General features: G+C 40.2%; 1 protein-coding gene across 6 annotated transcripts in view; it reads right to left on the bottom strand.

Moving 5' to 3' along the window:
• Positions 1-3,661: 3,661 nt before the first annotated feature.
• acaca (acetyl-CoA carboxylase alpha) overlaps positions 3,662-27,131 on the bottom strand; it is a 32,200-nt gene continuing 8,730 nt past the window's right edge. The window contains exons 19-55 of one of the 6 annotated variants that reach the window (XM_046410046.1): positions 26,733-26,879; positions 26,457-26,645; positions 25,474-25,574; positions 25,077-25,165; positions 24,747-24,871; positions 24,273-24,386; positions 23,358-23,471; positions 23,174-23,263; positions 22,945-23,063; positions 21,548-21,571; positions 20,939-21,088; positions 20,234-20,377; positions 20,019-20,121; positions 19,818-19,925; positions 19,648-19,704; positions 19,313-19,357; positions 17,961-18,002; positions 17,175-17,390; positions 16,878-17,033; positions 16,563-16,787; positions 15,421-15,576; positions 15,190-15,336; positions 14,455-14,724; positions 14,098-14,195; positions 13,838-13,958; positions 13,551-13,661; positions 11,154-11,297; positions 10,910-11,030; positions 10,088-10,184; positions 9,892-9,988; positions 9,649-9,784; positions 9,394-9,571; positions 9,198-9,310; positions 8,408-8,562; positions 6,920-7,090; positions 5,489-5,625; positions 3,662-5,389 (exon numbers count right to left, since the gene is read on the bottom strand). In XM_046410046.1, coding sequence (XP_046266002.1) covers positions 5,263-5,389; positions 5,489-5,625; positions 6,920-7,090; positions 8,408-8,562; positions 9,198-9,310; positions 9,394-9,571; positions 9,649-9,784; positions 9,892-9,988; positions 10,088-10,184; positions 10,910-11,030; positions 11,154-11,297; positions 13,551-13,661; positions 13,838-13,958; positions 14,098-14,195; positions 14,455-14,724; positions 15,190-15,336; positions 15,421-15,576; positions 16,563-16,787; positions 16,878-17,033; positions 17,175-17,390; positions 17,961-18,002; positions 19,313-19,357; positions 19,648-19,704; positions 19,818-19,925; positions 20,019-20,121; positions 20,234-20,377; positions 20,939-21,088; positions 21,548-21,571; positions 22,945-23,063; positions 23,174-23,263; positions 23,358-23,471; positions 24,273-24,386; positions 24,747-24,871; positions 25,077-25,165; positions 25,474-25,574; positions 26,457-26,645; positions 26,733-26,879 — 4,737 coding nt within the window. In that variant the 3' untranslated portion in view covers positions 3,662-5,262. The remainder of the gene's footprint in view (positions 5,390-5,488; positions 5,626-6,919; positions 7,091-8,407; positions 8,563-9,197; positions 9,311-9,393; positions 9,572-9,648; positions 9,785-9,891; positions 9,989-10,087; positions 10,185-10,909; positions 11,031-11,153; positions 11,298-13,550; positions 13,662-13,837; positions 13,959-14,097; positions 14,196-14,454; positions 14,725-15,189; positions 15,337-15,420; positions 15,577-16,562; positions 16,788-16,877; positions 17,034-17,174; positions 17,391-17,960; positions 18,003-19,312; positions 19,358-19,647; positions 19,705-19,817; positions 19,926-20,018; positions 20,122-20,233; positions 20,378-20,938; positions 21,089-21,547; positions 21,572-22,944; positions 23,064-23,173; positions 23,264-23,357; positions 23,472-24,272; positions 24,387-24,746; positions 24,872-25,076; positions 25,166-25,473; positions 25,575-26,456; positions 26,646-26,732; positions 26,880-27,131) is intronic. The other 5 variants (XM_046410047.1, XM_046410048.1, XM_046410050.1 and 2 more) reach the window with 5 other exon arrangements.

The following is a 27,131-nucleotide window of genomic DNA, read 5'->3' as shown; positions in this document are numbered from 1 at the left end:
TTCTCCTCCCCATCCCTGCATCTCATCGTTGGCTCGATGTACTCAGCTCGCCACACTCCAGTGGCTCCATGAATGTTAATTTTGGGACGGGGGTGAGGGAGGGAGGGAGGGAGGGTGGCTGCATGGTGCAAGGGGCAACTTCACCTGGTCTGCAATGCACAGCTATAAGGAACTTTTTGCACTGCGTCGTTTTCTTTTTCTTTTTTCTTTTTTTTTTTTTTTGCATTACTGTTTTTATTAGCTAAGCTTTGTTTCTCTTTTATTGGGCTTCATGATATCAGGGACGAATCTACCATCAAGTACATGAGCAGTGTATTAGAATAAAAATAACAACTCAGTAATTGTGTGCTCAGCCACAGCATAATATTGATTTCTTCCTGAAGATGAAAAACAGACACTTCATGAGGGAGTTTTGCTGGTGGATCTGATTTCCATTAAAAAAAAAAAAGCTGTACATTTGAGTGAAGTCATGATTACAAGATTTTAAAACATATTCAGACATATTTTGCCTTCTTTCTCTCCTGTGTGTAGCAGGTTTGACAGCTTGTAAATTAGGGCTCCTCTCTGTTGTCCCCATGTTCAGTTAGTCTGCCAATGTTTACCAAGCTCTGACAGAATAAGAATGCATGCATTATGTGGTGATGATCACAGGGTGTTGTAATCTTTGACCCTTGTGGCACGTTTCAAATGCAGATTGAAGACTAAGCCTCTCGTGCACCTGGCTGACAGGCTGCCTTGCTGCCCCTGGAGAGATTCACTGCCTAACTATAACTCTGCAGGCTGGCCTCCTCACATTAAATATACAATACATCATTTATTTTATTTGTGATCTATAGATGGAAATTGCCTTTCAGAAATCTCCTTCTTTATATGTGTTTATCAAACATTGTAAATCTTGAAAGCCTTGAAATGAATGGGGAATTAGCACTCAGAAGCACCACCATCATAAAACTATATGCAAACAAAGCCAGTGGTGTGACAGCAGTGTTTTCTTCACATCTGAGGTTCAGCTTAAACCCAGCTAGACTGGGGCACATGTACTGTTTCTACAGTGCTGCATTGTCAGAGCTACTAAACATAATGGAAAGGAGCTGCTTCAGTAAGCTTCTACGTTTCTGCTTCACCATGTGAAGTAAACCGCTAGTCATGCACAGTCGTCTGATGTGAATTTACATTTACATTTGGGTTGAAAATAAGTTGTTGTTCACAGCCCAGACTGAGAAAACTAGTGATGAATAAAGTCCATGAACATGACTAAACATAAGGTGGATAAACCTTTAAAGCATTACCTCGTCTGTGAACAATTCTGCATGAGTCACATCAGGCAGCTTTGGTGGTTGTTTAACACTGAAGATGGCAACTCATTCTACGTCTTTGGTAGAAACTGTAAGTAATATGAAAAACAACATACTGTATGTTTAATGATTCTTAATTCATGATATTGGCCAAGAGATTTCCTAATTTAACAAATTTGAACACCTTCAATAAGTGCAAATTTAAGTTTGAGTATTTTAACTCATGAAATACGCTGAAGCTCAATTAAAAATAAGTCTAAAATTAATTCACGCCATTTTTTTCAGTGTATATTAAAATACAGGTTATGTGACGTATAAATTAAATATTGCTTGCTGTCTGTGTGGAAAGAACAGTTCAAATTTTAAGCACATGAAGCTTTGCATTTCAATATACAGGTAGTGTACTTTTAATAAGTATGCACATGAATAACTTGAATTATATTGCTGTATTAATATATCTAGTAGTAGTCCACTAACAATAGATTTACTACATACTAAAGCATATAAATTATGTGAAATATTCCACATAAATGAGAACATATTTGTTATACATTTAAATCATTTTGCCAACTTAAAATAAGAATGTATTTTTTATTCAAGCTTTTAATAAAAATGTATTTTTATATATTTTTTTAAGTAAGCAAAATGATTTAAATGTATAACAAATATGTTCTCATTTATGTGGAATATTTCACATAGTTTATATGCTTTAGTATGGTTATGGAAATGTATACTGTTACTTTTTTGGATTGAATATGCATAATCGTTGCTTAATTTGAGATTAAAAATATTTGGGAGGCAGCTATCGGGCCACAGGTACAACAATAGGCGCCTATAGGCATTGTGTATTTGTGGATGCATTGAGGCAAAAGATAGGCTTATGACCTAGAGGTCATTTGTTTCTATCCAAAACTGGCAGGAAAAATCCACCAGCAGTATTTCAACTAATAAGACACATATGAAAACATCTTAATGTGTGTGGCTATACATTTTCCAATATAGTTGAAATGTAAAAAGGCAGGCAGGCGGTGATGAGATGAGCTCTTCAGAATCCTCAGCCCAGAGAGAAGGAGAACAGCTGGGGCCTGGCACTCCCTGTGCGTCAGTCTACTCTTTGTCATGGGCAAAAGACTCTTGTTTTCAGGCAGTAATCAGACAGCCCTGGGGCTCTGTAAAGACCCTGTTCCCTTTTCATCTCAACTGTTGCATATACCCTGCTAATTGGAATCTTGCAACTGGGTCACAGGCATTGTCTCTCAAGTGCTGTCAAGTCATTGAGGCACGTGAATGTGGAATTATGGTAGCCTCAGATGCACGCCTGAGTCTCCCTTCTTTGCCATCTTAATGCCTCAATTTCAATCTCATCACAGGCACTGATTTTCTCCTTTTTTTCCATCAATATTTCTTGCTGGTTTTGTCGCAGCTCTGCCAGAAAGCAGCAATCATTAAGGCTGTTTTACCAGGCTGATTGTTTTACCGCTAAGTAAAACAATCAAAATTCATCTTAGTTCTTTTATTGCAACCTCAAAAATATGTATATTTTTGACTGACAAAAGATCAAAACCAAACCTTTCATGACTGATGACTGTTGGAACTACATCTACATATATTTTATTATAAGTCAACACTTCTGATACAGATTTTAAAAACAGAAATCACAAGCTTTCTTGCAAGTTTCACACAACCCTCCAGCTCACTCCACTCCAATGGCTGAGAAAGAACCTGATTCGGCACTTTGTCAGTGATTAAAAGAAGAATTAGCCAGCCTAACATGCCACCACAAATGAGCAAAACCCCCTGGGAGACCAGAGACCAAGCAAGGCACATTTCCAATTATACCACCAAATGAGTCATTTTCTTATTGGGCCTTCTGTAATTGTGGTGGGTATTGGGTGCGTGCAACTCAATTTGTCTTACATATTTGTTGGTAGGATGGTAAAAGAGTTGACAGAGCCAAGGGGATGATATGAAAGAATTAACAAAAAAAAAAAAAAAAAAAAAAAAAAAGAGAGATGAGATAGATCCCTCAGTATTTGTTTGATCTGCTTCATCCTCCTTAATACTGTTGAAGTTTAAAAGCCAGGAAGAAAATGCCACTTTAATCATCTGTGGATTGAGGAACGGGAAGACTATCATTTTCGAGTAATCACAAAATGTCTCTCCAGAGTAATAGACTTTGTTCTGACGGTTAAAATTAATGAGGCTTCCAGTGATGTTGGTATCTGTCCTGAGGATCATCAATGAAAAATAAAAAATAAATGACAAATTAAATTACTACAAACTTGTGCAAGCTGGACTTTTGAAAAAAAAAAAAAAAAAAAAAAAACGAAGAATTTTTTCCATTTTTGAACAAACACAATTTAAACTAAGTCGGGTAAGCTTTATTAAATTTGCAGACACATTTAGAGATCATCACAGTAATTTCTTCTCCATCCTTGTGCAGGAAAACAACCAGTTACTTATAAAGAAACCGGACTACATGTCAGCACAGGCACATAAACGGCACAGCACAGACCATGAAGCCATTTCACATTGCTAACGTTGCTTCATCTGCAGAGCATGTGACACAATGATCTATAGGACTAAATTCAACATGGCGGCACTGTTTTCCTATTATTATGTTCTCTGTTCTTTAAAAAGAAATCCTCTTTTATGATACAGATACCACAATTTGCCTGTCTATGTGTAACAAACTCAAGTGAAAAAAGTAATATGTGATTCAAACATTGTTTTCAAAAAAATTAATATTAAAAATAAGTAACATTTGATATACATACAGTACAAACATTAAATAGGACAGTTAATGTGGATTACAGCTAGAATTAGACATGTAACATGTAAATCCAGTGAACGGTGGCTTTTGTTCCGAAAACAAAACATTTCATGATTTAGCCATCATAACTGTTGTAAATTCAAAAATATTTCTTTAGCTATAACAAATCAAAATCCCTCAGCTTTGAATGATTGATTTTAGAAGCAAACACAATAGTTGTCAAGTTCACTATTTTTCTAAACAACCACACTATTATCCACTAGGTGCAGTATTTTTGTCACTTTTGATTTAAACTATCATCTCTGTGCGTTTTGCTGTTTGTACAAGTGTGCGTGTGCATGTGTTTATGTTTGTAGGCTTGACGCAACAGTAACTGCAGGTTTGATTCTGGCTGCAGTGTGAGGGAACAGTAAGCAGTAAAGTGCATCTGAAGTAGCATGTGTGTGCTGTGAGAGTGAGAACAGAAGGGACAGCTGTGGTTTTGTTGTGGGACAGGCTGCCCATTGCTCACTGCAGGGTAACTGTGAAACAGTCGGGGTCTAAAAGGGACCTTTTCCCTGCTCCCTGCTGGGTTCTCCTGTCCAAATGTGTTATAGTGTTCCCCGCCTTTGTTCAGTAACTAAGTGCTCCCTACTTAGGAGTTCAAAACCCGCTTTCTTGTGGGTGCCCACAGCTATGTGTTGTCATTGTTGAATTGGTCATCAAAACACTTGAAAATCTTAACAAGTATATGTCACAAACCAAGGTGCAGTTTGATACGACAACATTAAAAACTGAATATTATGCACACTCCAGTTCAAATGGAGGGCACTGATTATCATGGAAGCATAAACATCCACTAGGGCCAACTATGTAAACTCCAAGTACATCATATATTAGTCAGTAGGTATTTCTGAAGTCAGTTTTCAATTGCTCTTGGATACAAAATGCATGGATTTATCTAAATAACAGCATACATGTTCAGACTGTTTCCAAGTTATAATCATGTCAGTCATTTGAACTCTTACTGAGAATCATAGCCAACAATTCATCAGTATCCTGGCAACTACCAAGGGCCCTCTAGTCGGCTCCTCCAGCCTCAGTTTCCAGCTCAGGTCTCGGCCAGGAGCAGGTGTGGCTGAGTTAGGCTCCTTTGGCTGTGGTTGTGGCATGAGCTGTGCTTAAGCCAGGCAGGGAGGAGAAGCCAGGCTCCCACTAGGAGGAGCCTGATGTCTCCATAGTGGACAGAATACGCACCACCTCGGTTCTCTGTGTGGCTGAGATGTGCTGGGTCATGTGCACAATAGAATCCATAGCAACCTCTGGATTGGCTTGAACAAGGCTGGAAATAAAATCAAGAAGGAAAAACAACATCATTAGCAGATGTGTTTCACTGGAGAACTCTTCACCACACTGACTCTGCACTGTTTAGAATTATCACCTGCGTATCTGCTTGAGGATGTGATCTCGGCGGATGTACTTTATGTTCTCGTCAATGACAGACCTTGCACCCTCTTCTTCAGCTAGCTGTCTCTCCAGCCATCCCACCACTTCTTCATTGTTATCCCACAGATAGGCCTACATGATGACAGGAAGGGGGTGAGATGACGAATCATTATCAGTAAGATTCAAACCAAGTATTTATGGATAAATAAAGCCTACAAATCCCTTTTCTGAAGAATGACTTGTTAAAAAAAAGTCCCAAGAAAGAATGTTAACAATTAAAAAAACTTACATAACATAAAAAAGATTAAATATCATTAATCAACAAATTAATATAAACAACAACAAAAGAGATGGGCAGACACGAGCTGAGGCTCCGATGTCTTGTTGATTGGACCTGATGGGAAAATTAGTATTCATGAGTGTTGGCATCTCTGATCCCAAACAAAGCCGGGCTGGAGGGCTTAGCAAAGATTTGGGGGCTAAGGGGTTTAATGGGCTCTTGCCTTTTTATGAACCGTCCTGCTTGAGGTCCACAAGAACATTTAATGCCCTTATTAATCATTTTTAATCTGTTTGCTTTTAATTAAGAAACAGCGTGTTGCTCTCCTATCTGCACGTGCCAGGACTGTGATTAATTGTGGCTTAAGACAGCCAGTCCTGATTGGGATAATATATTAGGTAACAAGAAGTCTACTTCTTGGGAGATCTCAAACGCTGGGCAGGCTTCATGTCCCCCCTGCGGCTGGTCCTCTAAGACCAAGACTGGGCCAGAAGAAGCAGCATTTATGCATCTATGAGGGATGTTTATTTTCATTTACCACCACTTATCAGTCCATCTGTATTAAATCACCATAATTTAATAAGAACATTGACTGTTTCTTTATCTGGTGCACCTTGTGGAATGAATAAGAAGGTTGCAGGGTAAAAAGACAGAACCTCTGTAATCATTCCCAGGGGCTAAGAAGGTGACTACTTAAGGCATTTACACAGAAAAGAACTAAACCACAGACTTCTTTTGTTTCCAGGCACTTTAATGCCGACAACAATCTGTCAAAGACTCTCAATCACAGTAGACCAGATTTAATGACTTTATATATGAGTAGATACTGAAATCTAAAAATACAAATCAATAAAAATGACATGTCCAAGAGCTTAATCTATTGTTGCACTGTTTTGGTGTAACACAGATTAAAGGCATTGAAAAAGAAAAAGCTACTTTTCACATTTCTGTGCGGTTATGAGGTTGTGCGTCTATTACAGAATTAGTTAAATTCAAAGTCTTTGAAGCTCTGAAAATTAAAATCCAGTTTACAAACTGAGTTAGGGAGATATTAATTATGGTTTTCAGCATTTTCCACTCACTATCACTAAATATTGCAAGACTGTAAGACAAAATCTACAACATATTGACATATTGCATTTTTACCTTGACAGCCCCCTCAGCCTCCACGAACCAGCGGCGCAGCATTGCCTGGACCTGACCATCCGTCAGCTCACTGTTGGCCGCTTGGATCTTCCTCTTGACCGTCTCCTCCAACAGCAGTCGCCGCAGACGCCAGTAGAAGAACAGGCGGGATGTTTGCCATTCAAGAATATCCTGTGATGGGCAACAGACAAGAAATAATAATGTAAATGTGTGTAAATTTTACATATTAGGTATAAGAAAGTACATTTGATGATTTGAGACTTTAAAGGAGAGTGGGAACAATGTGAGAACAATTTTCTTTCAGTATCGGCGCATACACAGGATGTCACACTGAGGTGGAACTCATTAACAAGGTCTACACACCTTCTTGTACATGACATTCAAGCCCCAGTTCTCACAAATTCAAGGACTCAATATGGCATAGTTTGAGATGTGGATCAAAGTTAATTATTGCTGCAACACTGAGAATTTTTCTCATAAGAACCTCACAGACAACAATTAAAAAGAGAGGCTAAAATGTGTGAACACTTCTCAGTTGTCTGTGTTATATTGAGGGCAGAAAACTATGGGAGACACACATGCAGACAGTGGAATTTAGTTCATTTGCTAACGAGAAGTAAAAACAAAACAAGAACTTGAGTTTCGGTTCTTGCATAAAATATATAAATTCAAGCACAGTCAAAGTCTGTCTATGTATGTTTTCAAAAACTTTCAAGGCCTTGATTTTTATCCTTAAAATACACCAACTTGTAAGGACCCTGGGAACCTGCATTACAGAAAAGACAATAGCTGGCAAACATGCCTGTGTGGTACATGGGGCTTCTTTTGGAGAAATAGCTTTTTTTTTATTTTCTCAAACACATCATTCCTGGACATATACAGTATGTGTGAATTCATTTACATAAAATTAAACTGTTTCAACACAATTTACAGTTAAAATGGTTAATTCAGTTTTACGAAAAACCTAACTGAAAATGTCGATGGAAATCTTATGTTGTGCATTTTTTGATCGAAGTAAAACAGATTTTTTGTACAGAAATCTGTCATTCTATAAATTAAGTAGGAATGACAGTGGGCTGAAAATCTGTGGATGTCATTTTAGGATCTACTATCACATGCAGACCAGTACAGATAGTAAATGATACTGTGTGTACAAAATATCCTCCCTGCCATCCATCTGCCAGAGACCCCTCTGGTCATGTGAGCAAAGTGAGTGTGTGTAATGCTTGTATGTGAAAGATGTGAAGGCACAGAATGAGATGGGGTCTGCCCGAGGCTGCTCTGCACTTTCTAAGGTGTCTGACCGGGGTCATCAGAAGATAATTATGAGGACACGTCTCACAGCCTAGTGAGACCAAACATTATTCACTCGGCAGGTGCAGCAGCAGCTAGAACGATACTCTCCTGCGGGCTTTTGAGGTTATTCACATACTACACATTCACACTGCAGCAAAACGTGCACGCATGACAGCAGTAAAAAGGGCTCACCGTTATTACTCCCTTCTCTTGCATGCGACCTGGGGTATCGTGCAGGTCTGCGAACTGTACAGCCACCTGGTGGTAGATGGGCAGTAGAAACTCTTCTCGCTCCTTCAGTTTCGTCTCCAGCTCTTTACGATCAGGGGGACTCAGCTCTGGGGTTCCTGTAGGGCATTTTAAAAAAAACCCAATAAAAACACTTGTCAAATCAACTGATACTTGTTTCTATTACAAACACTTAATGCTAATACATACAGGCAGCACAGGGTACTAGGGATTGATTTTAAGTGTGAAAGTTAAAAGTTCTGTTCTTGCATAGCAGTCCCGTAACTGGTCTTCCGCTATAGTCCCAGTGCCATCAAATCATTTTCCACATGAGCATGCAGCTCAAGTCAATTAACTCCTGCTAACAGCATTTTGTTTCAGAGCTCCCCCAAAGCCCCTGGCCACTGTCAGCAAAGACTGATTTCTGTCAATTCCAATCTGTAAACTCGCAGACCCTCCCCAGAAAGGTCCCTTCCATTCCGCAGCATAAGACCAGAGCTGCTCTGAGCCTGGAGGAAAATCAATAGGCTGCGCAGAAGAGACAGGAGAGCCAGTGATTGATCCGAGCAGGATGTGATTGACACTTGTCCCAGGGGAGTGCAGTGAAGATGATACAATCAAATCAAAATAAAGAACGACTGTGAAAGCACACATGCTCCCACATGATATATTGCTCCTTACTAGGATGAGAACAAGGCCAAGGGGGGTGAAGACACCTGCAAAAAACTAATTGGGATCCAAGAGGAGGACTTACCCAATCTTTCAGCCAAGCTCAAGTAGACCGGGTCTACTCTTCTCATGGTCTTCACCAGGTCCTTCTTCCGAAACTTGATCTCCACTGTTCCTTCAGGCTCCAACACTCCACCCCTGGAGATGAGAATTGTGAAAGTGAACAAAGCCAGTTTTCGAATAAGATGACACTTAATCTGACTTCATTCCGTCCGACTCACCGGCTGTCCTTGTCTGCATACATCTCCATGTGACGAGGGTTGATGGTAGGATCTATAACCACCCAGGATCCTCCCCTCAGTTCAGCCTGTGGGGGGATATAAACCAGCACCGGCTGCTTGTACTCCCTCAGCCCATCAACAATATAGGCCCCAAACTTCAACACCTGGTCATACATATCTAAAAAGGAGAAATTCATATGAGATACTGAATGGGCCCCAAACCAGACTGACTGATTACAATGGAAATAAAAATACCTTTCATTCCTCCAGAAAAGCCCCTCCAGTTGGCAAATACTATAAGAGGTAAGCCCTCTCTGTTCAGGTCCTTTATGGCTTGGGCTGTTTTAAAGGCAGAATCTGGGAACCACACTTGTCCTGCTTGCTGGATGATCTAAACATACAAGTCAGAAATTCAGCATCAACATTCAGATGTCTGTAAATGTCTAAATACTTGGAAGCCAGTTCATGCTTGGGCATATGCATTGAGGGAGCCCCTACCTTCGCTTCTGAGTCCAAATTGGCTGGATCGGCTGGGATTGACAGCTCCACAGACCTTGTTTCCACGGCAACCACCCCAGTAGGTATTCCTCCCAGTCTGTGGAGAAAGGCCATTCAGTGCTGACATCTACAAAATACCTGGATTTCATTATTGGCAGTGTGTCATCTGGATTTACTGTTTCGTTGAGACACTTACCTGGCTCTGCCAACCACCACACTCTGAGCCCAAGGCTGCATGATCTCCATGAAGGATCCATGGTCAAAGAAGCCACTCTGCCAGGAACCCTTTGGAGCTGTGTGACAGAAGGTGGAAAAGAGTGAAAAGGGTGAAAGAGGAAAAGACAGTGAGGTGCATTATCATAAAGTGAAATGCTACTGAATCAGTTTTCTAACAACATCCTCTCTTTCTGCAGTGTTTTCAAATGCCTGGGTTTAATCCTCATGCAGTCATGCAGGTTGTGTATTTTTTTTTTCTTCTGAATCTGTAAACTTGGCAGCAACCATGATGGATGACTGTATAAGGAGGCTTATCCAGCTCTTTTTCTGCGTGCACACCCTGACAAACACGCCCAGCCTATGGGGTTACCATTCAATTAAGCCTTGCCACTCAGCACTACCAGAGACGGTGACTGCCTTTCCCCTATTTCTCTGCTGTTCGAAGCTGCAATTACACTGATCGGTCCTGACCCGCAGTGCAAAGCACAATGGACCCATTTTGGTACTATCTTGATCTTGCCACTCTCAGTTTCTTAATAGTCTCTCTCTAAATTAATGAATTATTCCAGCCTTTAACCCAGGGGTTTCAGGCTAAAGTGATAAATCTTTAAATTAATTTTAAATAACAGAGAAAGAGCCAAGCTCACATCTCAAAATTGCATGTTTTGTCCAATCAACAATCAGAACCGTAAAGATATTTATACAGTGATATAAAACTGAGAAGAATGGGAAAAGCCAACAATAGCTTGAGAAGCAAATGTATGACAGTTATGCTTAATAATAACCCAGACTAGACACTCACTCTGGCTGGGACGTCCTGCTAACATCCAGCGAGGGTCATAGGGAGCTTTTGTAGGCACAAACTCCACTGGCCGATCTATAGGATCCTTTGCATTGAGGATGGGCACCGGACTAGATTTACACTGAAGAAAGGCAATGTCTTTATTTTACAATGACAAAACACACACAGCTCTGAAAATCTGGGTAAATTAATTTATCACACTCATATAGGATACTGCATTCTATCAAAAACAAATAATCACTACCTTGGGCACGTAGGAGAGCCACTGCAGAAGAGTGAAGACTCCCTCAAAGTCATCACAAACAGTGCTATGGGTCACCCCATTGTTGTGCATGATTTGGATCCCACCAAGTTGGTTGTTTGATGTGTAAACTTCTCTGCCCAGCACCTGTGATATGAAAAGGATGAAGGTGTAGATTTTTCATCAGGGAAAAAAGGATGATAAATATAATAAGTTTCTCTGATGAATCCCAGACTGTCTGATATTTGATTTGGTTTTATTAGGCCTATGTCATGAAACTAAACATGGGTTTCGAGGGTATGAAACAGGAAGTCACATACAGCAGAAAACTGGACACACTGCTCTTGAAGACCTGCTTAAAAACCAGAGAAGCAGTTTCTTGCCCAATTTAATTTAGAGTGGATTCAACCTTTAAAAGCCTCCTCTCTCCAGTCTCCAATGCAGGCAACAGAGTTAATCCACTGTTCTTGCTGTGTGCAGCCCTGGCCGACAACAGCTTGTTACCAAGCTTCTGGTCTGGGGAGCTGCAGATCAATGAGTGTGCAAACAGACAGAGCTCAAGAGTAACAGCAGGGACCCGGTCTTAAATGGCCCCGCTGCCTTGTCAATACAGGTTATCAACAGCCAGAAATGTCTCCACCACATCGGCCACAGGTAGGTGGCACCACTTTCCACTCTTCCACTCCACACTGATGATTATCTAATGGACACCATGAATCAATACACACCCCTTCTGATCCACAACACTGAAATCATTCAACAGGGTTACATCCCTTTTTGTTGTCACATGCGTTATGAATCCCCCAAGTACCAGCTGTGATAGAGGCTGCTGGGAGCCACCAAACTATTTTTACCTTCCAAACTGCTCCTATGCCAACCTCAAGCCATAAAATCTCATTCTCAGCCCACCCTATTTTCATAAGCAGGCTAGAACAGGTGGCAGGGCCCTGACATGGCTCCATAAAAATCAGAGAGAAGCTCAATCTCTACCCTCAGCTCTCACCTTTTCAGCCATCATTTACTTTCTTTATTACCATTAATGGTTATGTATCTGGCTACAAATCTAGGGCACTCTCCTAAAGCTGTCAGGAAAGCCTGCGGCCCCAAGAAACATTGCAGTCACCTTGACATACACAAAACCCCTGTGCCTCCGGTCATCGGCAGCTTCATTAAGATTCCATTGCAGAGAGAAGAAGAGGGTATATGGAAGGGGGAACAGAGGGAGATGGCTGGGAGGAGGGAAATGAGGGGCAAACAGGATGTAACAGCTTACTAGAATATTTGTGCTAGTAGTTACTATCCACTCCCCATGAAAATATAAGAGCTTTCCAGCAGCTAATGAAATGATGATCTCAGGGTGGCAGCCTCCTGCTCTCCATTAAATTTCCTTTAATAGCCAGGAAACCGCATGATAAACGAGCAGAAAAAAAATAAAAAAATTGCCCGCACTGCAAGCAAAATCAGTCATATTTTAAAATAAAAGACAATTTATTGTCAACAATGGATATACTCCAATATACCACTAACGCTTGTCAGTAAACTATGTGTCTCCACCCACAAATAGAGCTTAACAGTGGGGTCACTGAAAAACAACTGAGCACCCACCAAAGCCATAAATGCGCCATTTGCATGTTTGTCATGTTGGAATCTGTCATCTAATTTGAAATGGAGTCATCTTAATGCTATGACAAGGACAGGGAATGGAAAGGAAGACGAGAAATAGCGAAGCATGCAGGCAGACATACAAACACACACACACACACACACACACCAATCAACTGTATGCAGAAAACAATCTGTCTCAGCAAAACTTTTCATTTTGATTAAAAACAAATGATATGGGTGTCCTGCACTGCAGCCTCCGGCATGTCACTCCATTTCTATGCAAATACAACTTCATGGTTCGCTTTCAATTATTCCACTATGAGTGGCAGGCAGGCCTGTGGCTGGGATTGGAAAGGGAATCCTAGTAGAACAGAATGATGCAGGAGGAGGCCTGATCACTGAGCTGGAACAGCACCAAAATCATAGAGCACTTTTCTAATTTCTTCTCTTTGATATATAAACACAAACCCTTCTGTCATTTTATTTTTCAGAATTTTTGTCCTGTTCATTCATTTTTAACGCACAGTTTTAAATACACTTACACACAACTTTTTTCCAGATCTGCCTGCTCTTCGTTTCGTATAAGGAGAAAAATTTTATCACAACTAAAGGGTATTTATAGTGACTTCCTCATTAAAATGCAGCTCTGTTGTGAATTTAGAGGTAACTCATTTGGTGATTATTCAACATTGCTGAAGGAGCACAATGCACAGTTACAAAACCGTATCACATTTTTAACTGAAAAAATATCTTTGTGTTGTATTAACACATGCATTACATTGTAGATATTTTTACCTTGTTGAGTGCTCCAGCCCCAGTGAGGATAATGTGAGAGTTGTCCACTTGAATGGTTCTCTGTCCAAGCCTCACCAGATAGGCTCCAATCCCTATGGCTCTGCATGTGACCTATAGGACAAGACAATCATGTTAGGTCTTCAAATGCATGTTAAGTAACCAGATGCACAAACTGTATAGAACAAGTCCTTGTTTTTGAAAGATACAAGTGTGCAGCTCAAGGCTAAAGAGGAGACTAAGTGGGTGTACGTGTTCTTTGTACACAAGTGTAGCAACTTCAGTCCTACCAGGTTCATGGTGATGATCTCTTCATAAGCAAGAGAAGATTCTCCCGCAATCATTCCAGACCCTTTCAGATTCTCCACACCTAGCCCTTCATCTTTTCCTATGATGTCAGTGATCTTGTACCTGCACAACAACACATATATTCAATCAGAGCCAGATGTGACCATCCAAGAGCCTTCCCTTTGCCCTGTGGTAATCTCAGGGGTGTATTTGACTGACACTACAGCATCTTACAGATTTATTTTCATAAGAAGGGACATACCTGGATTCTCCCTCATCCTCCACATGTTCACAATGCACAGAATTCAGGGCTGAAACCTTTTTGTAATCCTGAGGTGTGAGGTAGAGATACTTGAAACCCTGTAAGAGAACATAGCAATGGCCGCTTACTACTTAATCACATAAGAATGACATCCACTAATATATTTGGTATACTGTATATGAATAATTAAACAAAGCAGCTGGCAGGTGGATGTCTGAAGAAATGACAGTTGTGAGGTAGATACATTTTTGGATTACCATATAAAATAGGAATTTACACACGAAATAATATTTTGGAGTGAATTTTGTGGGAAGCCCACATATAGAGATTTATATGACTGAGACTTTGTTGGCTGACCTTATAGGGATCAGTTGGATCTTGCCAGGCCACATGGAACATGTGTCTAATTTCCTCTGCCAGTCCAATGCGGGCCCCACTGTTGGCTGCGATGTAGATTCGAGGGATGCCGCTCTCTCGCGCCATCTCTGAGGCGCGCAGGAACAACACGTCCTCCTGGGGCCCAAATGAGCCTATCTTGTGTGTGATGTCATTACTTATGACGATGATCTCACGTCCTGCTGGGTATTCTGGTGTACGCAGGGTCATCCGCCATGCCACCATACCAATCTGGATAGAGAAAAAAGAAAGTTATTTGTAACACAGTACTGACTATCTATAAATGTTGCATGACAAATTATAGTGTCAACAGTCAATTTTAATATTTTTATTACTTTGAGGGTAATTGTGTTTGCTCAAATGGTATAGCTGGGAATGAGGTCAAGTGTGAGATGTTCCATATATTATACTCCATGACTGATTCACACTGCAACATTTTATTCTTGGTTTAAATAGAATTACTAGACATAGGTATTAGTTTTCAATAAACCTTTAACAATATATTAAGCACTGCCATACAACAATTATTTAACTAGCTCTCAAGAACCCAGCCAAAGAGACACAGAGACACCTACAGCATGAAAAAGACACTGCACTTTGTGAAAGAGGAGGTGGACAGATAAAGAAAAAACTCCTGTCAACGTAAATCTGTATCTGTATTAAGGTTGTATTCATGTGTAAAACTAAAAAACTGACCTCATTGCCCCCTGGTAGTCGGTTCATCTGCACCAGCTGACCTTGAGCATCAAGAACCAACTCCGTGAAGGTGAGCAGCTCAGAAGGCAGAGGGCATTTTGTTAAGTGGGCATAAGCCTGGCTAGAGTGCCACAGCTTTTTCAAAGCCTGGGAATAGAGGGGAGACAGTTGGAAAACAGTTGCTGCGTCAATATAATCAGGCTGATATGAATTATTAGTTTTGAGCTGTACCTGTCTGAACATTTCTGGGAAGTCATAGACATAGGTGGTGCCCAGAGACTGCGCCTGGAAGCGCTTAGACTGCAGCAGGTCCTTGGTGACATACGGGGTGTTGATGAGCATGCCATGCAATGGACCCTGCTTGTCTCCATAAGCCTGGAACATGATCTGGGCAAAGAGGGACAGACAAAGAGTCACTTTATAGATTAACTGACCTCTTCAACAACCAAGCTAAAATATCGTGAGTGTTGAGAATGATGACGATGATGGTATGGATAAAGAGCAACTGCAACCAATATGAGGTATATGATGTAACAATCCCTTGTTTAATACACCATGAACACAGAAGCACAAGTTAGATGTTAAACAACAATGCAGACAGGAAGTAGTCAAAACCTAGAGAGGATGTATCAGCTTTATCATAAATTATTAGGGCCATCAGACAGACATGATTCACTTGGAACTTAGTACAGGTGCATTTCTGCAGACACTTCCAGTCACAGAGATTTTTGATTTAGGCCCATAACGTCTAAAGAATCTCAACAGCATGTCTTTGTATCTCAAAAGCATCCCACTGCACAATGACAATGATTGCAGGAAATGCAAGTTGTTTTTCCGCATGTTAAGATCAGAAGCCCAATTCAAAACCTCTCACACTGAATATTACGGAACTAATAAAGCAACCACAAAAAAAGAAAAATCAAAGAGAGACAGGAAAATAACAAATGAAACATGTACCAGGATAACAGCCATTTTTTCATCATATTTACACATAGATTCAACTATATGCCCATTGCAGTTGTTTAACATCCCTTTGCTTACAGCTCTTTATGGTTGGATGTGATAATGGACAGATGGCTGGATGAAGTGTAACTTACCTGATCAGCTGCATGGAGAAAAGATATTACCAAAAGAATTGTCCACCAAGCTAAGGGCGTAACACCATACTGAATCTCTACTCTAGCATAATAAATCTTAAAGCTAGAAATACATTTTACAGGCTACTGCATAAAAATGACAAACTCCATCTTCACATTTATTCGAGAAGCTGGTAAATTGCATTCTGGGAGCTGATATCTCCAGGATGGAGCTAAAGCCCTTTGCCAATGACTGGACAATATGGAGATGAGATGGAAGATGTGCGAGTGCCCCACCTGTCGGTCTTTGGGCCCCACCTGTCCGGTTCGGGAATCAGTGACCTCCTTGTACAGGCTGATGTCCAGGTAGTAGCCTGATTCGTTGGTGAGAAAGAGGCGGATGGGGATTTGCTTGCCTGTTGGAGTCAGGCGGATGTTAATTTTCAGTTCAGCCTGCAGGACACGCAACTTCCATAAGCGGCTGCCGTAGCGCATCACCATGGAACGCACAGACTCCTCAATCTAACAGGAAGGATTATTAAGAAACAAATGAATCAATGTGAACTGAGGTCTCACAGCATGTTAAAGAGAGAGTGTCATAGTTTCACAAACCTTTGATGGGTCCATGATGACCGTGGGGACAAAATTGAGGAATATATGGTTACAATCAGTCCGTACGGTTGTGTTATTGAAAGCCACCTCCAGCTCATCCATGGCTTCCAGTAGCAGACGCTCTGCCTCATTGTGAAGGTATTCAAAAGAGGCCTCCTATTAAAGGAACAGAAACAAAACTGTTAACAGGGGCCATTTATGGTCAAATAAGAGGACAGCTGTTTTGGAGAATCTCAAACATTTCAAAACAGCATGAAAAAAGTAGCGCAAAGGATACATATTCCAGTGTTTTCTCACCTTTGTGACCAAATCAGAGTGGCGGATAATGGCTCGCACAAAGAAACGGTAGTCTGTAACCTCTGTGCCCACTTCCACACGGGCTGCACCCAGGTACAGGTGCATCTTGTGGTTGGCACATGGGATAGCAGTTAAGGCAAAATTGCGCATACGGTTGAGCTCCAACTGGAAAGCCAGTGCCGGCTCCAAATGGCGATAGATCCTGTCCTCTTCAAACTATTGAGAAGCAGGCAGGACACAACCGCAAACACATACATCACTACAGAATTTTAAACAGACGTGTTCAAAGACTTTCCGGAAGAACTTTTTCTTTACAAATTAGTTTTCCCTGTCATCATCTCTTCCATTAACAGAAGTAGAGCAAATTGGCAATTTCAGGGGTGCCGAGTTGATATAAGCATTGAAAGATGCCTGAGAGCCACACACTGTATTAAGTCAATGAAATCTTGGGCAATCTTGATCTCAGAAAGCTGCTAATGGATGTCATTTCTCTTAAATGCGAGACATAGTGTGATTAAAGAGTTCATTACTTTAATGAGTTTTGGTGGTGTTATTGTAGTGAAACTATCAGGGGTAACAGAGAGCACTGATTGTGATGAAGTGAAATTCAGCACCATCAAGGGGGTAAAAAGTTGTTTCTGAGAAGTACAACACAGTTCTGAATGGTCTCAGCCAAAGGAAGGTCTCTTAATTGTTCTGGGTTTTTTTTCTGCACGCACGTCAGGTGTACATCCCTTCATTTTTCCAATACAAATGTTAATTTCTACATGAGTAAACACCACCCACCTTGTCTCTGGCACGGAATGTGAAGAATTTGGGAAATTCTCTCTGCGTGGAAGAAAGTGAAACAGAGACAGAGAGAAAAATCAGTAATGTCTTCATAACAAAAGCTGTAGTTGCACATGCAGCAGTGTTAGACATGCAGGTGACAAACTATTATGGACTTCTTTTGTTTTGTTTTTTTTTAATGGCTCAACCACTAAATATGGAGTGTTATGCAGTGTTGATCAGAACCTCGCCTTAGATGCATGTAATTTATCAGGAAATCACTGTGTGTTCACACAGACAGAAAGCTCACATAATAATGGCAATAGACTGCATGTATATGTTTATAAAGGGAACACAGTGAGTGGTGCCATATATATGCTGATGAATAAAACATTCCTTTTTTCAGAGACATCTGATCCTCTGAATAATGCCTGGCAGCCATGTTTGACGCTATCAGATGAAGTGTCCCATTTGCCAAAACAATGCCAGACCGATTGGAGAAGCTCTCATCAGCTCCCAGCCTACACAATAACAAGAAAATGGCAACAGTGTACACCCCAGAAAATCTCTGCAGCCACGATCTGACACTGTGATTACACATCACCTCCACAATGTAGTGAAAAACCAGTTCAGGGTGAGCAGGCAGAAAGGTTCAGACCACTTAGGAATACTCCCAAGTTGCAAGAGCCACATAATGACTGTGACACCAATTAGCATGATCAGCACTCATCAGAGACTGTGGTGCCATCAAAAGAAAAATCAATGCCTATTCTCACAAGGACAGCAGCGGCCAAAGAACGAGGCCTTTCCCCAAAATCTAATCCTGTTCTAAATCCCCATCATTATCCCCATAATTTGAATGCTAGTGCGTTAAAAATGGGTCAACCCTAGAAAGATAAATGTGGACCTGTTTAGTACAGCTCAGCAGACCATATATCACAAAACTGCCATAATTGAAGGTTCAGTTCCTCAAAAAGCAAACTGTGGCTAATCAAAACCTTACTGATTCAGAACAATGATGTGTGTAAGTTTTTATTTACACTCATTCAGCAGAGTTGAATAATCTTCCCTTGAAGTCGAGGAGTTGTAGGATGCCATGGCTTTTAAAGATCAAGCAGTCAATGCAGATAATAAAATAAAATCCATGAAGGACTATTAATACATTGTCTATTTGTCTCATTAATGTACTTATTGTGAACTGTCTACAGTATTTTAAAACTGATTTGTTTCAGATGAGTGTCTGGATATTTAATGTGCACCTCCACAGTAGGGCGTGTTTGAATGATTATTAACCAGATGCATTGATACTTGTCCAACGGATGAAATCAAAGAGCCACCTGTCCTCATTTCCTTTATCTTCTTCTACTTACATGAAACCTTTGGTCCACCTCACAGTTGATTTGCTTCCTGAAATCCTGTCATCATAAATGTAGCAAAAGCAAGGCATGCAGAGAGAGATACAGAGACAAACAGGATGATAAGCTTAATTTAATAATTTAATAATGCAAATTATTACAATTACCATAACAGTATCATTCCATATGAACAAACTAGTAAAAATATTAGTAGAAGAAAGATGGATGCAGGATTGCTCTTTTGTAAAATTTTTATACATGCTTTTGTGAACTGTTGAATTGGTAACATGCAGGGCAGAACACAGTGGAGAAAGGTAGCTGACTTAGTAAGTGTTAATTAGGGCCCTCACCTTTTGAGCCACAAGGAAAGTCAACCTACGGATTCCATGTTCAAACAGTAGAGATTTCTGTAACGGGAAAAAGGCAAAAATGTCACAATGGCAAGATCTTCTTAAGCCATCTCACACACTCCGCTGAAATTAAGAGAGATACAAGAGCTTGATGCACAAAAACATCCCACCTTAGACTGAGTGAACTCTCGGAAGCTCGCTGCCAGGCCATCGTCATCGATGTCGCTGTCGGTCTTTATAGCTACATTTAAGATATGGATAGGCTCATCCTGGATACTCTGGATAACAACGGAAATACACATTTACATTTTAAGGTGCGGTTATAGAGGTCAATGACCAGCCTTTGATTATCAATGGTGTGTTCTTGTCACCTTACTGTCCTCTTCACCGTATAGGACAGGATTACCTCCCTCTGGGAAGGTTGGACTTGGGGGAGGAGAATCAGAGAAGCAACTCAACACATCTGTGATGTTCCTGTTGAAGAGACAAATCATACACCTCATTAATCACACTTAAAACGGATTATTATATCCACCTGCCAAAGAAAAAATATCCAAGTGAATAAGTATTTTATATATGGACGGACCTGGTGAACTCCTGGAAGGAGCGGAATGCGACCATGGCTCCCATGCGCTGACAAGGCGGTGTAAAAGATGTGTCAAGCAGAACGTCACTGACGCTGGCTACATGCACCATGCCATAGTGGTTTAGGTTGGATGAAAATGACATCCTATGGTATTGACAAGTAAAGGCAAGGTAAATTCATACACAGAGGTAACTCAAAGTGCTTTACACAATGAAGTTTAGGTAGAGGAATGAAAGAGAGTAAAATTTTACACAAAGAGAGAGGAATTACAATGTTGTACCATTAGAATGATTCTGTGACAATGTCCACCATCCACCTTTAAGAACCTCATAACAGTTTTGATACCCCACCTTTACAGAAGTTTCAGATGCTGGGATAGATTAATGTTTAAAAAAAAAAAAAAACACTTAAAAGACCGTTATTTGTAGAGGAGAACTGAAGGAGGTTCCAATTATAAAAAGCTAAATTACACCATTGCATGTGAATACAGTGAAAGCAGCTGTGGAGTATTAAGGCATTTTTGACAGAACATGTTAGTCAAATTAAAACAAAGATTCCTTTTTATAGGAACAATTCAATATAAAACCACCAGACAGACCCTTTAAACATTTGAATTTCACTGTTTTGGGTGTTAGTCTTTTCATTACAAGAATCTGTCCCAGTTCACACCCACTGAAAGCACTCAAGAGGTTTTGTGTATCAAACCTGTCCACAGATTCCAAATCTGAGGCATTTGTCTTCCCAGGACTGTCATCCTTAGATTTACTATCTTGTGCTTTAAGGTCCTGGGATTTAGTTTCCTGTAATTTAGTGTCCATGGCTTTTACATTGTCCAGGATTGGAGCAGACATTTTCCTGGCAGGACAGTCACAGGACTTAGTTCAAGAGATTTGCACTGATGTTCAACATTTTCCCAACAAGTCCTTGAAAATCATCAACTCTCACACCATGTAACATCCATCATTTTCTTGCAAATCTCCAAAATAGAGAAGCTCATACACACAATAGTTAGGAATACAACACTCCTTCACAAAGACACAAACACACAGACACAGACTCAAAAAATGTTTGACACAGAGGCTGAATACCAAAGGCCATGCTGTTGTCAGTAAAATTCAGAAACATAACATGTCTCAGTCAGATTAAACTCCTTTTGCTAAAATAAGCTTCATTTGGGAAATTTCAAAGCAACAGGCAATCTGTTGACTTAATAACCAGCTGAATTAATTATAACATGGATTACTGCTTTGACCATGCACCTAGCTAGCCAACAGTCACTAGTAGTCTATGCAATAAAAAGAATGTTTACAATACCTGTTTAGAGTGGGGATGTTCCCTCTGCAATCAAACAACATTGATTACTATGTGGTTAGTGGCAGGCACCAGGAAAGGAAGACAGTCAAGGTGTAGCAATATGTGCATGTATGTATGTGTGTGTCCTTTAATGCAATCAATTTATTTTGCATTGATCAATATCTAAAATATAACAACAAATGCAATGAATGTTAAATGGATGATCAGTATATCTTGGAAACTTCTTAGCATGTTTCACTTCCTGACTGCTCCCTTTACAACATGCATTATGAGATCTTAAAGCCTATTTGTCCTGAGGTATATACTCTGAACAAAGACAGAGGATTATTTCACATTCGCAGGCTTTGCTCAGTGTTTAGTTCAGTGTTGAGTCAAACATGACCGTTAATTCAGACACATAAAATCACAAACATGCAATAAAATGTGTGTATGATGACATTCAAAGCTTTCCTACATCTAACTGGAAGAACAAGCTGACATAGCAGAAAAAAATATTAGCTCTACAAAGCGACAACAGGCAAACACACTAAAACGTACAAACATTCACACACAGACAAATTGGACACAATCACACAGGTGGGATGCAGAGCACAAATGCAACAGAAATGCCACAGTACTTTGTCTGTCATAAGCTTTTCAAATGCTGAGCACATAATAGACAAAGCCCAAGTTTGTCTAAGATTTCTCTCTGATTCTCAAATTTTGCATGGAATTCGGATGCCCGGACTTTTTTCCAGGACTTACAAGGATGGGCAACTGACAAATGACTCTTGAGGGTGGGAGCTTTGTGGTTCATGGCACTCAACACACTTCTGACAAACCAAGAACAGTATCAGTCTTGCAAAATACCTTCCTTTGCACATGAGGAGCATTTACATGAAGAACAACTATGGACAATGACACATAGCTTGGAAAGTGGAAGAGGAACTGAGGCACAATGGATGAAATAAGAGTGTGAAAAATTACAGCTCTTCACTGCTGCAGTGATTTTAAAATGAACATATTTATCATCAGCGCTTTATATATCCATCTTATAATAATTATGGCACAAAAGTGACTTCAAGACAATGGAGGGATATATTTTGTTTAAACACAGCACACTTTAGCTAGGTTACAAACTGAGGGAAAGGGGTAAAATAGATCCTCCATATGATGCAGATAACTTTGAGGAGTAGTGAGTAGGAACAAGAAAAGACAGCTGCAGGTGCTGTCACTAAGACACAGACTAAATAACAACATGAAACGTTGACAAAGTTGGTGCTGCCAACATGTCTGCATCAGTCAACAAATGGGAAATTCAAGTAATGATTCCTATCCACAATGCCATTTAAAGAGAGAGCAGCAGCAGAGATGATGCGCAGCACCGGAGCACTGCAGGCATTTTGTGTATGCGATACCTGTTTGGGTGCGAGGTGGGAAGCATGAACTGGAACTCTACTATACATGTGTTGTCTCTCAGCTGTCGATGCTGAACGCTGTTCAGCTCATATGCAATGTATGCTCTGCGAACGTACACCTGCGGTTATTGGAAATAAAACCACAGAAAACATTAGTCTGTGGTCTATCTGTTTTAATATCCAATAATATTAAGGCAAGGCAAACTGATTTGCTCATTATTCCTCTCACCTCAAGGGCCGCCATTCTCACTACCTGATTACTGTGGTAGAAGAAGTTGGGCAGAACATCAAAAATGGATGTTTCTGAAAGGATCAGTTTCTAGACAAAAAAAGAGATAATTAGTGATCTTTACCACATTCTCCATTTTTAGAGTGTTGTGCAATTCCACCACTGTTCCTCATTTACTGCTTACCTGCAGGTTCTCAATGCAGAACTGATGTCCATACATATCAATGGCAGAAAGGAAGATGGACTCCACCTGGTTGTGTCGTAGCTCATAAGACGGGAGGTGGGAAGCGATCAATACCTGGTTAAAGAGGATGAATGAATTACAACAGCTAAAGACATACAAGTATATAGTGACACCTGGTGGTAATACTCTATAGATCATGGATCTATCTACATATTAGAAAGATCTGACCTTACTTAATACTTAAATCTAACCCCAAATTCTGGTGTCAGTAAACAAGGGAAAACTGCATGTGCCTTAGAGGGGATAAAACACTATAATTTTATGTAACTTCACCATTTTTAATATAAAAGCTCAAAAATCCTACCTAGTGCACCTTTAACCATTTACATTTTAGTAATGTGGGATACATTTTAGTTCTCTGTCAGTTTGTTCTCCCCTAAACTGAACCTTAATTTGAAAGCATGGCTTTCTTATTTTAACGATACATGTTGTTGATCCATACCCCTTTTAAACAGATATGTAATATATTTTAGTCAAATGTTCAGGGGGTGGAAACAAACTTACTAAAACCTCTGAAAGTTAACTCTGTGGTATTTACAATCTGAGTCAGATTTTGGATGGAATGCAATGCTTCATGTAATGTTTTCTCTTTTCTACTCACTCCACAGCAGATTACAAACAGTATGGTAGAGAAAAAAAATGTTCTCCAGGAGAAATCTACCTGGGACACCAGGTTTCTCAAATGTTCCTGATTATAATAATCAGGTCTCTTGTTCACAAGACTATCAAGAAATCAGCTTACTGGAAAAAAGCAGACTCCAGCCCATTTAATTAAGTGTCTGTAAGCACTCAATGTTAAATATAATGTGTTTTCAATGGAATATGAAGCAAACAAAATTAGGAGTCACATCTAACCTGCCGGGCACGTAGTGCCACTTTGGCATTGGTTGTCTTGCTGAGCTGGGTAAGTTCAGTCAAAATGGTCATTAGTTCATCTGTCAGTGTGGGATCACGGCCACAAAGTTGGTCCTAGATGCAGAAGATAACATTATATAACAACACAAGTTAAGAAAAAACCCAAAAATTTGAATAGCATAAGGATATTACATACCAAAGGCTGAGGTGTAATTTGTAAAGAATTATTTACAGTCACATCTTATAGTAACAGTACATACTGTACAAATACATATATTTACATCTGTAGACAAGAAGTATAAGAAGTGCATCAATGATCTGCCAGTGCACCCGCAATCACAACATACTGTTATGACACCGACTGACACATAAATATGGATATGATTGAGTATCCTGTTGAAAAGGAGAAGCCTTGGACAAGCTGTCTGATTTCATCTGTCTGTTGTTAATCATGACTGTCGAACAGATACTTACAATCAGCATAGTGACCAGCAGGTTCTTCTTGGTGACTTGAGCATGGGAGAAGATATAGTTGAGCACATTGGCCATGTCACCTTTGTTTTCCTCACGCAGAGCAAACACACACTTGTCATAGTGTCCTGTTAAACAGACATGTAAGAGCTCTGGTAAAGGCTACACAGGGGAACTGCAAAGTCACAAATGCTGAGGGGTTTATTGTGAAAAAGCACCACCAAGTGGACAGAAAGAGTAAGTGCATTTTGTTTTAAATCTTCAATAAAGCTAAATCCACATCATCTGTTATGTGCCAACGGGTCACTGCAATGTGTTGCTGCTGAACCTCACCATTCTGAAACTGGATCTCTACTTTCAAATACTGTCTGAGCAAGTCCATCACCACTGCCTTCATGTGTCCCCGAATTCCACTACGATACCTGTTGGAGAAAAAAAAAAAAGTCTGTCTAACCCGACACAAACACACAGCATCTTACTAAATGGGAATATGGACAGAAAGTAGATCCCTTAATCTGTGGCACAGTTTAACAGTCTAACAGAAAATAAGTCAATCTCAGTGTTACAAAAAAGATGATGTCATGAAGCAAATTACAGCATAAGCCTTCTAAACTTTGTGTCTGACAGAGACATTCCAGACCTGCTATGTTCAAGAAGCTGGTCTTTGGGTCATAGAGTGCTCACTGTGTAAAGCTTTGAATTAAATTGACTCGGAGAGTATCATACTCACTTCTGTACCAACTGAACGATGCTTTGTGTATTCATAAAGAAGACTTCTCTCTCTGACTTCTTGTTAAGAGTAGCAGCATGGCTGTCAAGGATGTTTGCAATCTGGAAACAAGGGAGATAAACATTAATCCCGACAGCAGTAGAAACTCTTAAGCATTTAATCCGAGTGGCCCTGATGACCTCCGTTATCTTACATCCATTATATCCTGAATAAGATCCTAAGCGAGTGTGAAATGTGTGCTTAAAATTAGAAGAGGAATATCATTAGGGCTGTGTGATAACACTCCATTGCTACTAATCATGACAATGCACAAGCCAGTCACTGCTCTTCAGAAACTAAGCATAAATATGAAAGTGTCCAAAATGTTTAACCATCAACAACACATCAAATCCAGTGTATCACTGAAATAAAGCAGCAAACAGTCTCTAATGGAAAAATAAAAAATAAAAGCAAGCTATTATTAGAAACCCAGAGTGAACACAAATGTCATATGTGTAAAGACAGTTAGGCACACACATATAACACATTCATTCTGCTTATCCCTTTACTTATACAGATATGTGGTCACTTGGATATATATTTTGAAGTAATTTGCAAATAATATCTGGTACAAGAAACTGTGCAAAATGTCAAGGATGCTGTGTTTTCCTCATTGACTGGAAAATTGGCAAATGAACATTATAGTTGAGAAATTCCCCTATCAAGCTAACTAACTTTTGCAGGAAAGTAATCATCAGAAAACAATCCCACATTTTTATTAGAACAGGGTCTTACTGCTGGCGTTGTAAATGGTCAAATGTGGCAGCATTAAAATCTGCTATATATCTTCATTACTAATCAGAACCTGGGAAACCAAATACTACTATTTCTGGAAAAAAAGGAAAGCAAGTGCTCAACTGGAGCTTTACTGTTCCAAAATTACACATTAAAGAAAAATTCTTTGGGTGCAGTTAAGATGGCGTGTGCATGTGTTGGTGGAGCACCTGCTGGCTGGGAAACTGGCAGAGCACAGAGGTGATGTTGCTAGCATACTGAGCCATCTCCTTCTTGATGGCTTTCTCGACAGCAGGTGGGATGCGACCTGACACACTAGTCATGATGTCTTGAAGCTCCAACAGTGGCAAAGAGGGATCACGCATGGTTTTCATCAATCTTTCCACCCATTCTTTCAGCTAGAACAGAAACAGGAGGTATACACTGAAGAAACTGCTCACAGTCAGGACAGCTCATGTTGGTGTGTAGGTGTTATGAATTTTTACCTTAGCACTGAAAAAAGGCTCAGGTAGACAGTAGCCATTCATTATGTGAACAAGGTGATCCAGTGTGTTATGGAAGACCCTGTGTAGCTTCTCCCCTCTGAGGGCTACTGCCTGGACAGAAGGCAAGGCCCCTGTGTACAGCTCCGCCTACAAGACAGACACTTGTTAAGACACATTTTACAGCATTGTTGCCCATGTGCTGATATTTCATACGCAAGCATTTTCAAGGAGGTAGTCTGGTAGGAGGGAGTGGCAGGCTACCCTGTCTAAATGCAGGTTGAAGAAACATGTATTTACCCTGAATAATGTCTTTCCAAAAAAGAAGCACAAGATGTTTAAGTTACTCCTTTTCTTATTTCGGTGTTATCACCTAATTAGTAGTGAAACATTAAGACAGCC

Source organism: Scatophagus argus, chromosome 14, assembly GCF_020382885.2.
Source record: "Scatophagus argus isolate fScaArg1 chromosome 14, fScaArg1.pri, whole genome shotgun sequence".
In the NCBI taxonomy this organism is placed as follows: Eukaryota; Metazoa; Chordata; class Actinopteri; family Scatophagidae; genus Scatophagus; species Scatophagus argus.
This window is presented reverse-complemented; position numbering and strand designations above follow the sequence as displayed.